The sequence below is a fragment of the Leucopleurus acutus genome, assembly GCF_964270905.1.
Source record: "Leucopleurus acutus genome assembly, chromosome: 11".
Classification (NCBI taxonomy): Eukaryota; Metazoa; Chordata; class Mammalia; order Artiodactyla; family Delphinidae; genus Leucopleurus; species Leucopleurus acutus.
Window position 1 is genome coordinate 68,073,392 of NC_139152.1, and position 19,449 is coordinate 68,092,840.

Genomic DNA, 19,449 nt, shown 5'->3' on the forward strand with positions numbered 1-19,449 from the left:
TTTAAGTCATTGTATATTTTCTCACATAGGTAGAAATTTATTTAGTCATTTTCCTTCAAATGATGAGCTACGTGCTTGTTGCAAATCAAGATAAAGTGTGCCAATTGCATTTTTAAATTTTATTTATTTATTCATTTATTTAATTTTTGGCTGCATTGGGTCTTCGCTGCTGCATGCGGGCTTTCTCTAGTTGCGGTGAGCGGGGGCTACTCTTTGTTGCGGGGGGCAGGCTTCTCATTGTGGTGGCTTCTCTTGTTGCAGAGCACAGGCTGTAGGCACACAGGCTTCAGTAGTTGTGGCTCGCGGGCTCCAGAGCGCAGGCTCAGTGGTTGTGGCACACGGGCTTAGTTGCTCTGCCGCATGTGGGATCTTCCCGGACCAGGGCTCGAACCCGTGTCCCCTGCATTGGCAGGCGGATTCTTAACCACTGCGCCACCAGGGAAGCCCCCCAATTGCATTTTATAAAAGCTGTGAGTGAGGGATAGGGGGAGAAGAGGGTTATTATGGGACTGTATGAAATCATGTGTGTGTGAAACTTTTGAAAACTGTAAAGCACTATACAATTTAAAGAATTTTTCATTCAATTAAAAAAAGTTAAAAAAGAAAAGCTGTGAGTGAAACTTAGGTGGCCTGGGATCAAGGTTTTCCATTTGGATCATGTGAGAGACTTCCTGTGAAATTAAGGACATAAGGAAAACCTATCTTTGAAATAGGATCATCCTCAGTGAAGAACAATTTCTGAGGTCATATCCTTAATTTAGTAGATGTACTTTAAAATCTGTTAGAAATTGCCACCACCTTTGAAATGACTTTGTGACAGTCACTGTTTGCTATCCCCCAAACCACAGCTGTTGGCATTTTGATTGCCACTGAAATGAATAGCACTCCACACTGTGGCAATCACACCCATCATAAAAGTTAAATGAACATTCTTGTAATACCCGCTGGGATGGAACAGAGGTAGGAGATAAGGATTGAGCACACAGGATAAAATACGTCGCTGACAAATTGAAATTACTGCCTTAATACAGTGTCGTGTCTTGCTTGTCACCTATATCTGTTTTGTTTTATTCAAAACTATTTCAAAAACACAAATACTGTGTTGAAACAGAATCAGAATGAATCATTTCTGTTATCTGTCAGAATTTGCCTTGCCTTTGCTAGACTTCCTGTGTTGTTTTCCCTTGCTGGATGTACAGTTTGATAAATCTTTTTGCAGAGATGCTTTATTCAAAATATGACTGTAGTCAGCATATGACTGCAAAGAACTATCATTTCTGAATTGCGAACATTGCATTGGTTGTGGGGTTTTTTGTCATCAAATTTTGTGAAAGACCTTTCATTTGTTGTATTAATATTTCACTTTTTAACAATTTTTTTTCCATTTTGGTTTGGTCTCAGAAGGGTTAACATCATGGCTGTCACTACTAACATCTGAATCTCCAGACTAATTGAAATGCAGACCCTGCTCTGTGAAGGCTTCTCTCCACTGCTGGCTCTGCTCTCCGCAGTTTGCTTTAAAAAGTAACAAACTGATTTTGATATGACCCATTCATTTCAAAAGTTTCTGTATCATTCTTATTTCAGAAGAATAAAAGATTTGAAGCAGCCTGATCATTTATCTTGCCTAAAAGCTTCACACCCATAAGGAAGGAATCTCCCTTTACCCCTTAGCTCAGTCTTCGTATGTCCTTTGTAGACATGTCTGATTCTTCTTTGGCGTAGAAGAATTTGTATTCATGCCCTGGACTATAAACTCCTTGAGGGCGGTGAAGCCTTCTTCTGTACAATGCCCTATAGTTCTTAAAACGGGGCATGGATATCAGTTTTGCTGACCTCACAAATTTCGGGAGCATAAATGATACATAACAGAATGTACACCTCCTAATAGTTAGTGATAAATGCCAAGTGTGCAATTAAAGTTAGCTCAAGACACATACAGAGCAAAAAAATATATTGTTCCTTTTCACCACTTAATATAGCGTATCTGGCAGCAACCTTGACATATAGTAAGTGCTTAATAAATGTTTGTTAAATTACGCTAAGATTGGACTAGAGTTTACCTCTCCTAGGTCACCTCTTTTTGCTAAACCATACAAAGTTTCCTCCTTTCAGAAAGCATTCACTGAGAGTTTCTTTCACATGCCAGAGCCTGGCACTAGCACTATGAAAACAAAGTAAATTCACTATCTTACCTTCCAGCATAGAAGACAGACACAACAAGTAGATATAATTCATTGTGGTAAGTGTTGCAATTAATGTATGTAGACAGTACTATGGCAACGTAGAAAGTAAGCTATGAATAAGAGATTGTGCAGTTCGTTTCTGTGGCCTCTCCCGTTGCGGAGCACAGGCTCCGGACGCGCAGGCCCAGTGGCCATGGCTCACGGGCCCAGCCGCTCCGCGGCATGTGGGATCCTCCCGGACCGGGGCACGAACCCGTGTCCCCTGCATCGGCAGGCGGACTCTCAACCGCTGCGCCACCAGGGAAGCCCTGTTCAGTTCATTTTTGAAATGAACAGAAGTTTGTAAAAAAGAGAGTGGAAGAAGAGCTTTGTCAGAAGAGTAGTTTGATAAGAAATGGATGCTCAAAATAGCACACGGCAGAAAGAGAAGTTTCACGTGGCTCATGAAGGATGTATATGGAGGGCTTATCTGGGTGCCAAGTTGTAAAGGGTTTCCTAGTACTGGGATGAAAGTGGATTCTTTTCTGTCGGCACAGGCTGACCCTCTAAAACCCCACTGTGCTTAAGAAAGACAGATGGTCAGGTTGAAGGTATTGGATTAAGGAAGAAATTGAAAGTGTGGAGAATAGGAGGCTGATAGCATTTAGGAATGGGATGAGATGCTAACCCAGGCAGTGCCAGTAGAAATGGAGGGCAGCAAAGAGAGGAAGAATATGAAACATATTGTTCACCTTATATTTGCTTGTTGCCCCTGGGAAAAGGAACTAAGAAGCCAGAAAGCAAGGCAGCTGAATAGAGACAGAGAAGCAGGCCATAAAGAAAAGTCTGTTCTGCATGCTAGAGCACCAGCAAAATGCCATCCTTCTCCCACATACAGTGGTCCAGGCCCCATAATCACTGTGACACATTTTGGCGGCTCCTGCTGTCCCTCTCGCTGCCCAGATTTCTGTTATCCTCCTCTCACCGCATTGAAAGTGCACCTATATCAAGGATTTTCCATTTCATGTATAACAGATTTTTTTTTTTTTTTTTTGGCGGTACGCGGGCCTCTCACTGTTGTGGCCTCTCCCGTTGCGGAGCACAGGCTCCGGACGCACAGGCCCAGCAGCCATGGCTCACGGGCCCAGCCACTCTGCGGCATGTGGGATCTTCCCGGACCGGGGCACGAACCTGTGTCCCCTGCATCGGCAGGCGGACTCCCAACCACTGAGCCACTAGGGAAGCCCCTATGTATAACAGATTTTTCACCTTAGAAACAGTGGTTATCTAGTTGTTAGCCTTGAGAAAGTGACTCTGACCAGGAAAACACCAGGCCAGACAGTCTTATTTACCAGCTGTTCTGAGGTGATGGGAGCCCTGAGTAATTACCTTTCAAATATCACCATGTAGTTGACAATCCTTACAGAACGTATTCTGTCCAAATGTTAAAGAACAGGTGGATCGGGCTTCCCTGGTGGCGCAGTGATTGAAAATCTGCCTGCCAATGCAGGGGATACGGGTTCGAGCCCTGGTCCGGGAAGATCCCACATGCCGCGGAGCAACTGAGCTCGTGCACCACAACTACTGAGCCTGTGCTCTAGAGCCTGCGAGCCACAACTACTGAGCCCGCAAGCCACAACTACTGAAGCCTGCACGCCTAGAGCCTGTGCTCCACAACAACAGAAGCCACCGCCGCGAGAAGCCAGCACGCCGCAATGAAGAGTAGCCCCCGCTCGTCGCAACTAGAGAAAGCCCACGTGCAGCAACAAAGACCCAACACAGCCAAAAATAAATTAATTAAAAAAAATAAAAACAGGTGGATCACTGAAGAGGAAATGTAAAAAGCTAGTAAGCTTCTGAAAATATTATTTACCTCTCTAGTAATCAGGAAAAAAAACTTAAGCACAGAATAAGATACTGTTTTCCAACTCTCAATTTGCAAAACTTAAAAAGCCAGACAATACTAAGTGGTATTAAGGATAGGAAACAGAGAGACCCCTGTTACATGTTGATGCTAATGCATTTTGCTACAACCACACAGAAGAGCAATTTGGTGATATCTGGCAAAGTTGAAGATCCCCCATGTCTAACAACTCCAGTCTTAGAAACTCTCCCATAAGTACATGTGGAGATATTCACAAGAATATTGATGGCAGCCTCCTTTTTTTTAAGATGAGAGGGTTTTTTTTAATTGAAGTATAGTTGATTTACAATGTTGTATTAATTTCTGCTCTACAGCAAAGTGATTCAGTTATACATATATATATATATATATATATATATATATATATATATATAAACACACACACACACATTCTTTTTTATATTCTTTTTCCTTTATGGTTTATCACAGGATATTGAATATAGTTACCTGTGCTGGACGGTAGGACCTTGTTGCTTATCCATTCTATATCTAATAGTTTGCATCTGCTAACTCCAACCTCCCAATTCATTCCTCCCCCACCCTCCTTCCCCTTAGCAACCACAAGTCTGTTCTTTATGTCTGTGAGTTTGCTTCTGTTTTGTAGGTAAGTTCATCTGTGTCATATTTTAGACTCCACATATAGGTGATATCATATGGTATTTGTCTTTCTGTTTCTGGCTTACTTCACCTAGTATAATAATCTCTAGTTGCATCCATGTTGCTGCAAATGGCATTATTTCATTCTTTTTTATGGCTGAGTAGCATTCCATTGTTTATACGTTCCACATCTTTTTTATCCATTCATCTGTCAATGGACATTTAGGTTGTTTCCATGTCTTGGCTATTATAAATAGTGCTGTTATGAACAAAGGAGGGCGTGTAGCTTTTTGAATTATAGTGGCAGCCTCTTTTAAATAGTCTGTAAGACGACCCTTCAGAAAGTGGGTAGTCATTCAACAGAATTTATGTGAAACAACAAAACCTTACATATATCAACAAGGATAAATCTGAAAAACAAAAAGATGAGCAGAAATTTCAAGTTCCGGGTGAGTGCTTGTCAGGATGGCATCCCATGATGGATAATGACATATGTATAAAATTAAAACTTATAAATGTATAAGATCATACATTTGCTATGGGTACACAAAAAATAAAAGTGTGAAACATACATGGGAATGATAAATACCAGCTTCAGGATAGTGGCTTTCTTGGAAGGAAGGGGGGTTATTTCACTGAAAGATATTTGGGGGCTTCAATTGTCTTTATAAAGTTTTATTTGTTAGGCAGGTACACAGTTTTTATTGTATTCTCTGAAATTCTTGTATGACTAAAATACTTACAATAAAGAAAAAACCCTGCCTATGGCTTTACTTGTGTGTTCATTCATTTAACCTGTCACCCATCCGTCTTTTCAGCTACCCATTCATTTATTATTCTTTTCTGTCAAAATAATTTTATTTAAACAATCTCAGAAGTTGATCACGGCTTAAACCAAGTTGGGAGAAAGGAGCATAATTATAATTGAAAGACAGATTTAAGGGAGATTTGAGGGTGAAGTTGCCAAGACTAAACAACTGGATGAATGTTTATGTGTGCGTGTGGGGGAATGTATTCATTCCCCAGGAATCAAGGGTGATGTATTGAGGTTTCTAGGTTGGTATCAGCCCACTGCGCATGCCAGTGGGACCAAGGAGAAGGAGTGATATTGGAACCGAGGGGAATAGGGTATCTAATTTTGTCTCAGTCCATGTCACACTTTTTTCCCATAAACCTGATAGATAATCTTAAAAACTTTAATTCGTTAATTATTTATTAAATGTTTGCCATATACAAGGCACAATAAATATAAAGAGATCCCTGAAATGTATGCATAAATACTCTTTTTCATGAATACGTTTCTTTAAAGTTTATACCATTCATTTTTAAGCATCATGTACAGTTACTGCTCCGGTAAATTAAATTGGGTAAGCAATTTCAGCTGAATCCAGTTGAATGGCAGTAGGCAGCCTTCATTAAGTTATTGGGTAACTATTTGAAAAAGAGTGAGAATCCATTAAAAACTTCAGACTGTGCAAACTCATTTAAGTTTGCAAATTCAGAAGGGAAGTTAAAGGTGGTTATCTTGAAAACATCCCCCAAATGTGTGGTGTATTAACTGAATAACAGCTGGGTAAGGCTAACTCTAGACGTTCTTTCTTAAAAGTTATTTAGTTCTTACAACAGTAAATGTACAACTATATGGATAATTTCAGCAACACTTCGAGTGAAAATTGATATATTTATAAAACTAGAACTATTGGTCTGTTATCTCTGTCTTCCTCTTTTTCATAGCTTCTCTTGCCTGTTGATTTATTTTCAGAAAAGGGAAGTGGTCTCAGGGACTAATGGGATACAGAGAGGCCAGTTACTGTGTGGGTTTACAACTTCAGAACATTTCAACCAAGTCCTTCGTTTCCTTTTCCTAGGCCTCACCCATGTCCTCTGTTCAAAGTTCTATATTTTAGTCCTTTTCCCAGTAGAAACATGGATTCCCAATCTTAAATCCCCTTATGGTCTCACTATTCCTCCTCCATAGATATCTTTCCAAGACTATGTATAGGCAAAGGCTAGGAAGATGATTCTGTGTTCCAGTGCTGTGTGATCAGCTGGTTTCCTTGGGAGCCTCAAGGGCATTAGATTAGAGTAAGACCTTCATAATCTTACCTTTGCTCTACCCCATCCCAATATACATCTACATATATATTCACTTTAATTTTGCTTATTTCCTCCAATGTTAGAGAAGTAAGCCAACGAGCACAGTAAAGTAACAATAAAGGCATAATTCCCTAGAGACTTGGAAAAGCCATCATTCGTTGCCTCATTATGGCTGCTAGTCAGCCCCTTTGATGTAAAGCATCTGTCCTCTTCAAGGAAATGCGAAAGGTCTGGTTTTCCTTTCTAGTCTGTGAGGAGCCACAAGCCCCATGTTACTGGGTTGCAAGCTGCTTGCCTGCCTTTGTTAACATGCTGAAAATTTCATCGGCTGTCTTTAATAAAAGAGGATGTGTGTGAGGGAAGACATCAGCAGATGTGGTTGGGTTTCTGTTCCCCAGTCCATGAGTCATAGCTGGCAGAGAGCAATGACACTACTATGTAATCAGACAGCCGGTCAGTCACCTGGACTTCTTGCATTTCAGTTACATAGTGAGGCAGTCTTTAAATCTGTTTAGAAACCCTTACATGCTCTTCTTTGGTTATGAAAAAGCTTTTCATTCCCTCTCCTTCTGTCTGACAATATTTAGTCATTTATGGCTTCTGTTAATAAAGTTTCATTTGAACATTTATTACCTTAAATAATTACATGGCCAAGAGAAGAATTCTACTTTATGGAAGGATAGACATGTGATCTGATACACTTTTGCTCTGTAGGAACTTCATCTTCTTATAGGAAACTTCATCTCAAAAACCCTAAAAGGACATAATCTAGAATCTGGAAATAACCTCTAGAACCATGCTTCTCCAATTTTAGTAAGCATACAAAGCATTGGGAGACCTTGTTGAAATTCAGATTCTGAGTCAGTAGGTGGCAACTGAAATTCTGCATTTCTGTCAAGCTCCCAGGTGATGCCAGTGCTACTCCTTGCAATTTTTGTAGCAAGGCTAGAAGACCTGAAGGCATTCAGTCCAATGGGCATCCACTAGGCTACCCTGGTCATTGCTGTGGAGGAGAGACATGACAGGCTTCAAAGATAAAGAAGCCCTTGTCTTTGAAGAGAGAAAATAACCCTATAAGAAGAAAGTCTTTTATATCTAGTTTTATTCATAAATGTTTAACAAACACATGAAATTTTTTATCAAAATAATGGTTGATACTATCAAAGCCGTTACCTAAGGCAGTGATACTCTTATGTCACATTTGAGCACACCAGTATGTAAATTTCATCAGTTTCTATTTATTCAAATAAGAAGCTATAGTGATGCTTTAAGCATTACATAATGTATGTCCATAGGTTTTTAAAATTTTTTAAAAAAACTTTTTTTTTACTCTATTAAAATAGACATATCTAAACCAAAATGTTTCATCTGAATGTAGAAATCTATAGCTGCTTAAAAATATTGAATGATGTTCTTAAATATGCACATTTTTAGTTTATTTGGATTTTGACACTTTAGGGGACACAGTTAATGAGTATATGTGGCTTTCAAGAGATCAGTTATCCCGCATTAACTTCATAATGTCAATTTTTTATTATTTTTGTTTAATGAGTAACACTAATGTGAATAATGCAAAATTAGAATCATTCCAAACACCATTATAATTAGCATTCCGAACTCATTTTGATAACAGATATAACTTCCTAATTGTGTTTTCTTCGAATAATATTAACTTTTTTTCATCACTTGATAGCAGAAAGGTGACTTCAAAGTAGTCTAAGGAGAGATGGACCCCAGGCTGCAATTTAGTAACAATAGTAAAGCCTATTTATGTGGCTTGGTATGTACTTCACCACCTGTTTTCACAGTTATCTTTTCCAGGTTTAACCTAAGAAAGGCTACACACCTAGTATAGGCAGAGCCAGTTCACACATCCTCAGCATTTGGACTCAGTGATCATTCAGGCTTATTGACAAGAAGATCCTACTTTGTGTGTTTGAGATGATGAGGAGACAGAAAAGGAGAGGGAAAAGACAATAATTTTGTATCCTCATGTAATCTCATTAACAACCCTGTGAAGCAAGTACTGTTCTCATCCCGTTTCCAGAAGACACTGTGGTCTCAGTGCTTCCTAGGTGCACATGTCACTGGAGCAGAACTGGCATTGGAACCTGTGATTCTGTAACCTCTTGAGTGTTTTTAATAATCCCCTTGAGTTGCAATTATAGTTAGGTACAGACTCTGATAATAAAGTGGTTCAAGAAATAACCACTACCCCACAGAGCCATCTGGTTTCTCTCAGCCCCATCACTGGGCCTTTTCTATTTCTGGTTAGTAGGGAATGGTCTCCAGCCGTGGTTCTCCCTTCCCATTTCCTCTCTTCCCACTCAGGATAGCAGGAAGTCTGAACATTTTATCTACTTAGCATCTCCAGTAGGTCAGGCTGTGAACACACTTCGCCTTCAATTTAGTAGCTGTTTATTGACAGTCATGCTAAGCTCTGGGAGTGGAGGTAATTCAGAAATGTGTCCCAGCATCAAGAAACTCAGTATAACAATGGGTGGTATGATAACAAAGTTCTTTTAGGAAGACAGAGTAGGTGGTGTTATGTCAAGTTTCCAATGTGGAGCTATTCACTGCTCGTGTAATTTAGAGCTATGTTTATTTGGATTGGTGTTTAAAATTAGAAGTTGACCATCTGTATTTTTCTTGATAAGTATGGAGTCATCCTAACCAAAAGGTTTTCGAAGGTCAGGAATAGCTTATATTTGCAACATTGTTTTTGGAAAAGAAAAAAGGATACAGAAGAGTCGGAAAATAATACCCAGCAGTTGAAGACTTAAGACAACTTTGGCATACATCCAAAGAGACACGTTTTGCAGCCATTGAAATAAAAATTATAAAGTATGTATAACAACATAAAAATCATAAACATGCATGTGCTAGACCTCAAGCAAAATGAGACAAGAAAAAGTGAACTTGTTGACATTTATAGAGTGTTTATTATGTGCATGTATCAATACTGTGCTACATTTATTTTCTCATTTTATCTTTCTAACAACATACAAAAAAGTTGATGTTCATTCAGTATTTCATAAATGAAAGAATTGGGACACAGATATGTTAGGGGACCTCACCAAGGTCACAGCCGGTGTTTGAGCAAGAACTCAGATCCAGGGCTTCCCTGGTGGCGCGGTGGTTGAGGGTCCGCCTGCCGATGCAGGGGACACGGGTTCGTGCCCCGGTCCGGGAAGATCCCACATGCCGCGGAGCGGCTGGGCCCGTGAGCCATGGCCGCTGAGCCTGCGCGTCCGGAGCCTGTGCTCCGCAACGGGAGAGGCCACAGCAGTGAGAGGCCTACGTACCGGGGGAAAAAAAAAAAAGAACTCAAATCCAGTACTCTTCAAATCCAAATCTGATCATCTTTTCCCAGCTGATATACTCTGAGCTATTCAACCCTCCCCCCAGCATTGTTTCTGATTCAGAAATAATTGTATTTACAGTAAAGAGTGGAGTCATATGAATTCAGCTGAAAAAAATGCTTGCATTGTGAAAACACTAAACCATAAAAATAATTGTGAATCATTTTAGGCTGTATCCTAGTTGCCAAGACAATTAATAGTTGACACCATTTGTAAAATGAAAATATAATCTTAGCATAAACAATTTTAGTTTTATCTGATGTTTGAAATATGCATTTATGTAACTGCCAAGGTATCAGCTGCCCTTTGTTAGCCAGAAAGTTCCAGGGACAAGACAAGAACAGAACAGCCCTTATTCGTAGATAACAAGCAAAGTGTTTTTTCCTTTGGGAAGGCCTTGTTGTCGTTAACTAATGTTTGAGAATTTGGGTATGGAAACCCTTGTATTAAACTAGTGCTACATACTATATTGCTATATTGATTGTAAACATCGACCATTAGAAGTTTAAAAGCTGTTTGACTTAAAAATTAGAACTTTATCTCGTTAAACTACATGAGTTAAATTTGGAAAGCATTTTAGTGGTTGCATTTGAATTTTTTTCAGGGTTTTCACCCTGAAAACATCAGTAAAATTTTACAGTATATTTTACTTATTTATATATGTTTGCAGAAATGGCCTAGAATATTGATTGCTAAGGAGAGAAAGCAAAGAATGGGTAGACATAGATTTGTCAACTTTTCCCACTTAATTTTTTATTTCTTGGCATTGAGTTGAAAAAAAGTTCAATTCTTTCCATCTAAAATTGTATCCCGTTCAACTTTTTTCTCAAGAAAGTACAGGGTGACTAGGTTACTAGGTCTCCATAGGTAACCTATACTTTCTCATTAAAGAAAAAGCTATTTCCCTAACTGCCTGCCCTCTTTAAGGCACAAAGTACACAGCAGCTGTTTGAAAACCTTTTTTTCCCTTCCTGTTTTATCTACTTGTATAAATTGCTACATTGCTTCCATAAAATGCCTCCAGACATAAGGGAGTCATTTGCATAAATGGATGAAGATTTTTGTCTTCCATGAAGGAAAGCTTGCCATGGCCTCTTAATCGTTTTCCTTCCTCTCTCTGGTTCCAGTATCCGGCTGCTCTGATGAACTTGGGAGCCATCCTGCACCTCAATGGACGACTCCAGAAGGCCGAGGCCAACTACCTGCGGGCGCTGCAGCTCAAACCGGATGACATCATCACGCAGTCCAATCTCCGCAAACTCTGGAACATCATGGAAAAGCAAGGCTTGAAGACCTCCAAGACTTGACACAGGAGGGCCGTACCTCATCCTCCTCCATATTTGAAAGCCGGCCTCATTAACGAACAGAACTTCCCAGCAGTGCTATGACAAGAGTTAGTTTGGACTTCAAGACAGGGGGGCAGAGGTCACTGAGGTCACTGCCACTTCTGGGAGTATCCACTTTGCTGTGGGCACAGCCATTAACACCAAAAAGAGGAACATTGGAAACCTCCTGCGGGATATAATTGTTACCCGTAGAACCGTAAACCAGAGCACTTAAAACAGGATCTTTTGGCATTCTTAAAGGGGGGAGGGGAGTCTACGTTTCAAATTTTGTTCAATTTTGAAAGCTAACTTGGAAATTATACTGTTCCTTAAACACTGTGAGAGGAAGTCAGAATTTCTGTTCAGCCACGGTAAACTGTTACGGTCAAGTGTTCACACGCAGTGATTCAAGTGTCGTGTGAATCCTGGTGAGCTGGCCGGTCGTCCTGACGCTGCTGTCTTCCCTCTTTGGGACAGCCTGCTTATCAGTGTCTAAAACTTAGAAAACTTTTTTTTTTTTTTTAAATACTGTGTCAGGATCTGTCAGAGTCTACATTTGTTTCCTGACTAGTGCACGTAACGTTTTATGATTTAGATGTCACCATCATGTGGGCATCCTTTGCTTTTCATGTTCTGAAAAGGGTATACAGAACAGAGCAAACCGTGTTTCTCACTGGTGTTGTAGGAGGGACTGGGGAGGCCTTATGTGTTCCAGGCAGGCATATTTTACTCTGACGTCACTGACGTTTTCCCAAAACTGCCTAGGAGTTGTATTAATTCTTAGGCTTTTGAAATTGCCTTTTAAAATGGCTATTCCTGGTTAACGCTCATGCTAAGGCAGTAAATCAAAAGGAAGCTTAACAAATGGTCTAGTTCCAATAACTAACCAGCAGCTATTAGACAAAAGGGAAGAGGCTTTGTGCCTTCCAGATGTTGCTGGGTTAAAAATCAAGTCTGTGCGAGGGTGTATAATGATGGCTGCCAACGCTTTTATATTCTGGAAAGAGTTGGTACGAAATGCTAATCACTTTCTAATAGGTACCTAAACAGCAGTGCTGATAAGTTTTTGAGGAATTATTTTTAATCATACTTTGTTCTTCCCAAAAGACTTAAAAAATGACTTATTTTAAGCTGCAGGTAGACTATAGCATTAGCCCACGTGTTTCTAGGTCTCCTGCCAAGTGCTTTTCACAGTTGAAAACTCTTTTTCACTAGCAAATTTGGCATTTTATTTCATTACCTATTAGTAACCACTTCAGTGATAATTTCACGAGTAAAAGACTATGAGGGAAGTAGAGAGAAACATTTACTGAACATTTTTTGACTTGCAGTCAAACTTTGCTACTAAAAATTAACTTTGTAAAAACAACGATCCACTCTCAACTTCTTCCTAGAGAAAGTAGCTATACAATGCCCAACATATTTATTTATTTATTATTCTACCATAGCAAAATAACAAAACTGGATTCATTAAACCAGTTCTTTGCAACTTAAAATTAGCTTTTTTTCTTGTCCTTTCACATTCAGTGTATATATGGTCAGCGTCCCCATTTAAGGGAAGCTGGACATGCAAATAGATCATATTACGTTTTCTTCATATTTTATATGTTTTGCTGCATATCTGAGTAAGGTGGGGTAAAGAATTAAAGTAGTGTTCCTATGGCATTAGTGTTTCGGTGAGAAGGGCAACATAGTGAGAGAGATTTGTTGATGGCATTAAAAGAAGGCCCTCCTAATATGTATATTATTTGGTAAACATTTCGTTGAAGGGCCAAAAGTTAAATTATAATTAAATCACTGTGTTTTCAGAATGATATTTAATGTTTAACAACAACAAACACGTGGTCAAACCAAAAGCGTGGGTTGAAGTATATTTTTCATCTTCTAGTGCATTGGCAATTGCAAAAAAAAAAAATAAAGGCAAAAAGGAATTTAATATAAGGATATAGAGGTGAATTCAGTGTCTAACATTTTTATTTATTTAAATAGTTATTGACCTATGATGACTTCCTAGTCTTACCATCTTGTGTCTTTTTATTGTTATTGTTCTTCTTTTCACACACTTGGTTCTTGGTAGGTTCGCTGATGGCACAGCAGAGGCACTTCATGTTGACCCAGTTCCCAAGTAGCGTTAATAATTGGGCCTGTGTCATAAAATGCATGGATCATTAACAACTAAATGTCCCTGACACCTTTCACTACAGGGCTGGGCTTAGTAACTGACCAACTTGGGGGGAGTGTTGAGGGGGTCTATAGAACATGGTCAAAAAATGTCTCCGCTCAGGGATTTAATGGTGGATTATTGCAGACAGTGCTAAAAATATAGAGCACAAGTTTACTAAATTAAAATTTTATTTTTTGAGAAACTGTTGTTTGTATAAATTATCAAGATTTGTAGGCTTTCCTTTTGTAGAAATAATTGTTTTATGTGCCAGAGAATTTCGATTTTGTTTTCAACAATAAAGCATTGATAACAAATACGTTTATAAGCCTTTTTAAAATCGTCTACAGCAACAACACTTATACTGTCTTGGATTTTAACAGGCCGATGAGAAAGCTGGAAATCTCCAGAAACGTTTCCCAAACACCATTTTAGATATTAACTTTGTAGATTCCTTTAGGTTTTTCTTAATGACCTCATCAAGTTGTCTCACATATTTGGAACTTTCTTTCTCATTTGATCCACGATTTACTGGCTAAACAAAAGCTCTTCACTCCACTCTTCGGAAGTAGACAATGAACTAACACAATAACATCAGAGAGCAGTTGTAAGAAGTTGGGGGAATGTTTTGGAAAACTTACGAGGAAAAACTTCACAGAAATTTCAAGTGAACGAGAAGCTTCAAATTCCAGCAGTACCCCAGGGGGCAAAATACATCTCAAATCTCTATGGAATAACAACATCAAGAGGTCAATATGTGGTGAAGTGGCAGAGGGAATGAAAGCCAATTCAAAGTCTTCTCTGATTGCATTCTGCAGGAAGACCACCCAAAATCACACTGGAAGAAGGTCAAAATCCTGGTACGCGCCTTTCTCTGCTACAAAACTAAATATAACAGAGTTACCCTGGTTGCATTGCCATTTCAGCTTGTGGCAGTTCCAATGCTTAAGCCAAGTTTTCTAGCAATACCCCTTCGTTAAACTGAGTTGAGTATTAAATAGTAGGAAGCAAACTCTATAGTATTGAAAAAAATATTTAAGTGAAAAATCATATTCCAAAGGTACGTAGAAATGAATTGGAATGATTACAATTCTTAAATTATCCACAGAAACCCAGTTTTTCCCTGGTAAGAGAATAACCAAGGCTTAGATGCATTTCCTTTCTTTGTACTGTAAATGTATACTATGTGAAAACTGTCACCACTTTCATTTGTGAAAACATCAAATGAAGTCATTGGATCCCCAAATCTCAACTTTTTAGAAAGTGATTTTCAAAAATATCATGTTGATCATGAGCAAATAGTAGATGTAATTTTCATTTATGGTCTTTTTTTTTTTTTTCATTTATGGTCTATTTTATGTTCTTCCACTCAACAGAGTGCCAGGCTAGAAAAACAACGTGAGAAAAGAAAGACATGGCCCCTGCCTTCACTGGTTTCAGAGCGTAGTGCCTCAATCCAAGTTAAAACTCTACCCTGATTTTAGAATAGAATCAATTATGCAATTATTTCGTATACTAAGATGACTTAATATCTGACATTTCTGTAGCCTGTTGTATAACTGCCACTAAGTAGTTTTGGGAACTTGGTTAAATCACTTACCTTGGGGGCCTTATACTCCTCAGGTGGAAAGTAAATGGCTGTAGTTACATGTTCACGGAAGTCTTGTTTGGCTCTCACAGTCTAAATTGTTCAGATGTTTTTCATGCCTTACCTGTCTTAGTCTGTTTGTTTGGACAGCTATAACAAAACACCACAAGCTGGGTAGGTTATAAATAACAGAAATTTGTTTCTTACAGTTCTGAAGGCTGGAAGTCTAAGATTAGGGTGCCAGCATAGTCGAGTGAGGGCCCCCTTCCGGGTAGCAGACTTCCTGTGCCCCCTCACGTGATGGAAGGGGTGAGAGTTCTCTGGAGCCTCTCTTATAAGGGCATTAGTTCCATTCATGAGGGCTCTGCCCTCATGAGTTTAGGTGGAATGTAGATATGAGTTTTGGTGGAATGTAGATATCCGGACCATAGAAACCTTCTTTCATCTTCATGATCAATCTGTAGTAAGAGAGGTAGAGAAGGTGATTTGTGGGAGATGGAATAGCTAGAGAAATACCAAAGGGGGGCGGAGAAACCACCTCCGGACTCAGGTTCACTGCCTGAGTGCTCTCATGACACGGGACATGTGAGCATAAGGCAGCATGGGGACAGGCTTGCTGCTTGCTAGCTTTGGGACATGGACAGGTTATTTCATACCTCTGAGCCCAGGTTTCCTTATCTGTGAAGCTGGAACATAACCTCACACATCCACAGGGTGTTTGGCATAAAATAAAATCCTTATATCTAAATTTTATCCTATAATCAAGGAATTAGGCAATATATAATTTTGTTATTATATAAAAATTTTAACAAGATAATCGAATTCTCTGTCAGTTTTTACCTTGTCTACTGTATTTTATGTTCTACTCAACAACAACTCAAGCTTTCCTTATAACTGACTCCTGAATGTGCTGTACCCATGTCTCTCAGCGGAATAGAGCTGTGCTTTCCTCCAGGATCAGAACTAGAGAATCGGGGTCTTCTAAATATGGCCATTTTTACCAGAACAGTGTTTGAAGTAGGGAATTTGGCCCTGCTTGGGATATTAACACTTTTCTATAGCTCACCAATAAAACAAAACTATGTCATCTTTTCTGTACACAGAAAATCTGATGATATCAGCAACCCTTATTATAGCTACTACAAATTAATGATTATTACTGATTATACATTAGCCACAATGTGTCTCTTTTTGACCTTCAAGCTCTACATTTTTGAGAAAGCCAAGGTAGAGAGAGAAAGGATGGGCACTTGGGAAATGGACAGTTAATTGCCATTAGAAATAATTAAGTTTTTGTTGTAGAAGAGGAGAAGTTGATTGGAACAGTTCAAGACTGCGTCCTTTTTGGTTGCTTCATAACCTGCCAAGATTGAGCCACTGTATTATACAGGGGAAAACATTTAACAAAGAAGAGAATGGATAGAACAACCACAGGAGAGGTTGGAAAAATGTTCAACCAATTTGAAGTTTAGACTAGAACTGTCCATCTATTCTGATTTGAAATATATTTAATTTCTCTCCTACCTCCTTTGGATTTGACAGGAATATCCCTCATTCAAGACAAAGCTATCAGCCATTCTCAAGTCAGATGGAGAGAATAGAGTTCTATATTTCAGTAATAGCTCAAGACTCCTAGAAGCACTTTTTCTAATAATTTTCTATCATGTATCTTTCTTTTCCATCCCAGAAGACTCAAAATAACTCCTCTGAGAACTTTCTCTTGGCAACATCATTGAGCAGCTAGAGACTATAATGAAAGTTTAAAAAACATATTGAGAGAGAAATCAAGCAAGTAATTTCTTTCCAAAAATACTAAAATGTCATAAAAGAATTTAAATGCCTTTTTTATTTCAGCTGGACACTCCTCTAGTATTGTGTAAAAGATCACTGTTACCAGAGAATCAGAATTGGTGAGGGAGGAGAGGGGTGAGTTTGTGTGTGAGGAATAGAAACAAGTGATTACCTTTGATTTTTTAAAATTTATTTATTTATTTATTTATTTATTTTTGGCTGCGTTGGGTCTTCGTTGCTGCGCACGGGCTTTCTCTAGTTGCAAAGAGCGGGGGCTGCTCTTCGTTTTGGTGCACGGGCTTCTCATTGCGGTGGCTTCTCTTGTTGCAGAGCACGGGCTCTAGGCACACAGGCTTCAGTAGTTGTGGCGCACAGCCTTCAGTAGTTGTGGCTCGTGGGCTCTAGAGCGCAGGCTCAGTAGTTGTGGCGCACGGGCTTAGTTGCTCCACAGCATGTGGGATCTGCCCAGACTAGGGATTGAACCCCTGTCCCCTGCATTGGCAGGTGGATTCTTAACCACTGTGCCACCAGGGAAGTCCCTACCTTTGATTTTAATGTAGGCCCTTTTCTAATCTCGTTTAGCAAGTAATGGCCATATTGACTCTGGCGATAATTAGCTTTTTAATTCTGCAGACATCAATTTATTAAATTACATAAAGCCAATTAATAATCTCAATATGTTTTCATTTTTCGTTCTTTTTGTGTTATTTTAAAAATGTTGTTATGCTTAATGTCTGGATATTTTATGTTTCCTTTGCAATAGACTGTTATTCTGTAAATGTTCCTTTGCCTATACTTTGTGATGATGGCTATTTAGGAAATTTCACTGGCATTATGATATTTTAAAGTATCTTTTTAGAAATCTGTCCTATACCACCAAGTATTTAGCTGTTACTATGTAGTATTCTATTAAATTTCAATTGAATAATTTTGCATTAAATGATATAGAAGGGTACATCAATATTAGGTTTTATTATATCCCATTGGGTCTATTCTCCCAATTCCCTACTGATGATATTAATAAAATGTGATTATACTGGCAAAGCATATCTCTCTATATTGTGAGTCAAGGAACTTTATCAGTCAATTTTTTTTTTAGCATTTATTTATTTATTTTCAGGAGTAGATAATTTTCATGTATGAGTTTAAAATGTATATATTTGTTTTGTTTCTTAAGTTCCACATATGAGTGAGATCACATGGTATATGTCTTTCTCTGTCTGACTACTTTCACTTAACATAATACCCTCTACGTCCATCTATGTTGTCACAAATTTATTCTTTTCTATGGCTGAGTAATATTGCATTATTATATATATATATATATATACACACACACACACACCAAATCTTTATTGATTCATCCATTGATGGACATTTAGGTTGCTTCCATATATTGGCTATTGTAAATAATGCTGCCATAAACATAGAGGTGCAGATATCTTTTCTTTTTTAACATCTTTATTGAGGTATAATTGCTTTACAATGGTGTGTTAGTTTCTGCTTTATAACAAAGTGAATCAGTTATACATATACATATGTTCCCATATGTCTTCCCTCTTGCATCTCCCTCCTCCCACCCTCCCTATCCCACCCCTCCAGGCTGTCACAAAGCACCGAGCCAATATCTCTGTGCCATGCGGCTGCTTCCCACTAGCTATCTACCTTACTACGTTTGTTAGTGTGTATATGTCCATGACTCTCTCTCGCCCTGTCACAGCTCACCCTTCCCCCTCCCCATAACCTCAAATCCGTTCTCCAGTAGGTCTGCGTCTTTATTCCTGTCTTACCCCTAGGTTCTTCATGACATCTTTTTTTTCTTAAATTCCATATATATGTGTTAGCATATGGTATTTGTCTTTTTCTTTCTGACTTACTTCACTCTGTATGACAGACTCTAGGTCTATCCACCTCATTACAAATAGCTCAATTTCGTTTCTTTTTATGGCTGAGTAATATTCCATTGTATATATGTGCCACATCTTCTTTATCCATTCATCCGATGATGGGCACTTAGGTTGTTTCCATCTCCGGGCTATTGTAAATAGAGCTGCAATGAACATTTTGGTACATGACTCTTTTTGAATTTTGGTTTTCTCAGGGTATATGCCCAGTAGTGGGATTGCTGGGTCATATGGTAGTTCTATTTGTAGTTTTTTAAGGAACCTCCATACTGTTCTCCATAGTGGCTGAACCAATTCACATTCCCACCAGCAGTGCAAGAGTGTTCCCTTTTCTCCACTCCCTGTCCAGCATTTATTGTTTCTAGATATTTTGATGATGGCCATTCTGACTGGTGTGAGATGATATCTCCTTGTAGTTTTGATTTGCATTTCTCTAATGATTAATGATGTTGAGCATTCTTTCATGTGTTTGTTGGCAGTCTGTATATCTTCTTTGGAGAAATGTCTATTTAGGTCTTCTGCCCATTTTTGGATT

The 19,449-nt window shown here is 38.9% G+C and overlaps 1 protein-coding gene across 3 annotated transcripts in view; it reads left to right on the plus strand.

The window, feature by feature from the left end:
* TMTC2 (transmembrane O-mannosyltransferase targeting cadherins 2) overlaps positions 1-19,449 on the plus strand; it is a 649,990-nt gene that overhangs the window by 380,801 nt on the left and 249,740 nt on the right. The window contains exon 12 of one of the 3 annotated variants that reach the window (XM_082850899.1): positions 11,273-11,649. The exons of the other annotated variants lie outside the window; for them this stretch is intronic. Within the exon in view, the coding sequence (XP_082707025.1) occupies positions 11,273-11,452 (180 nt within the window). The 3' untranslated portion in view covers positions 11,453-11,649. Of the gene's footprint in view, positions 1-11,272; positions 11,650-19,449 lie in introns of those variants that run through there. 3 annotated transcript variants of the gene reach the window in all.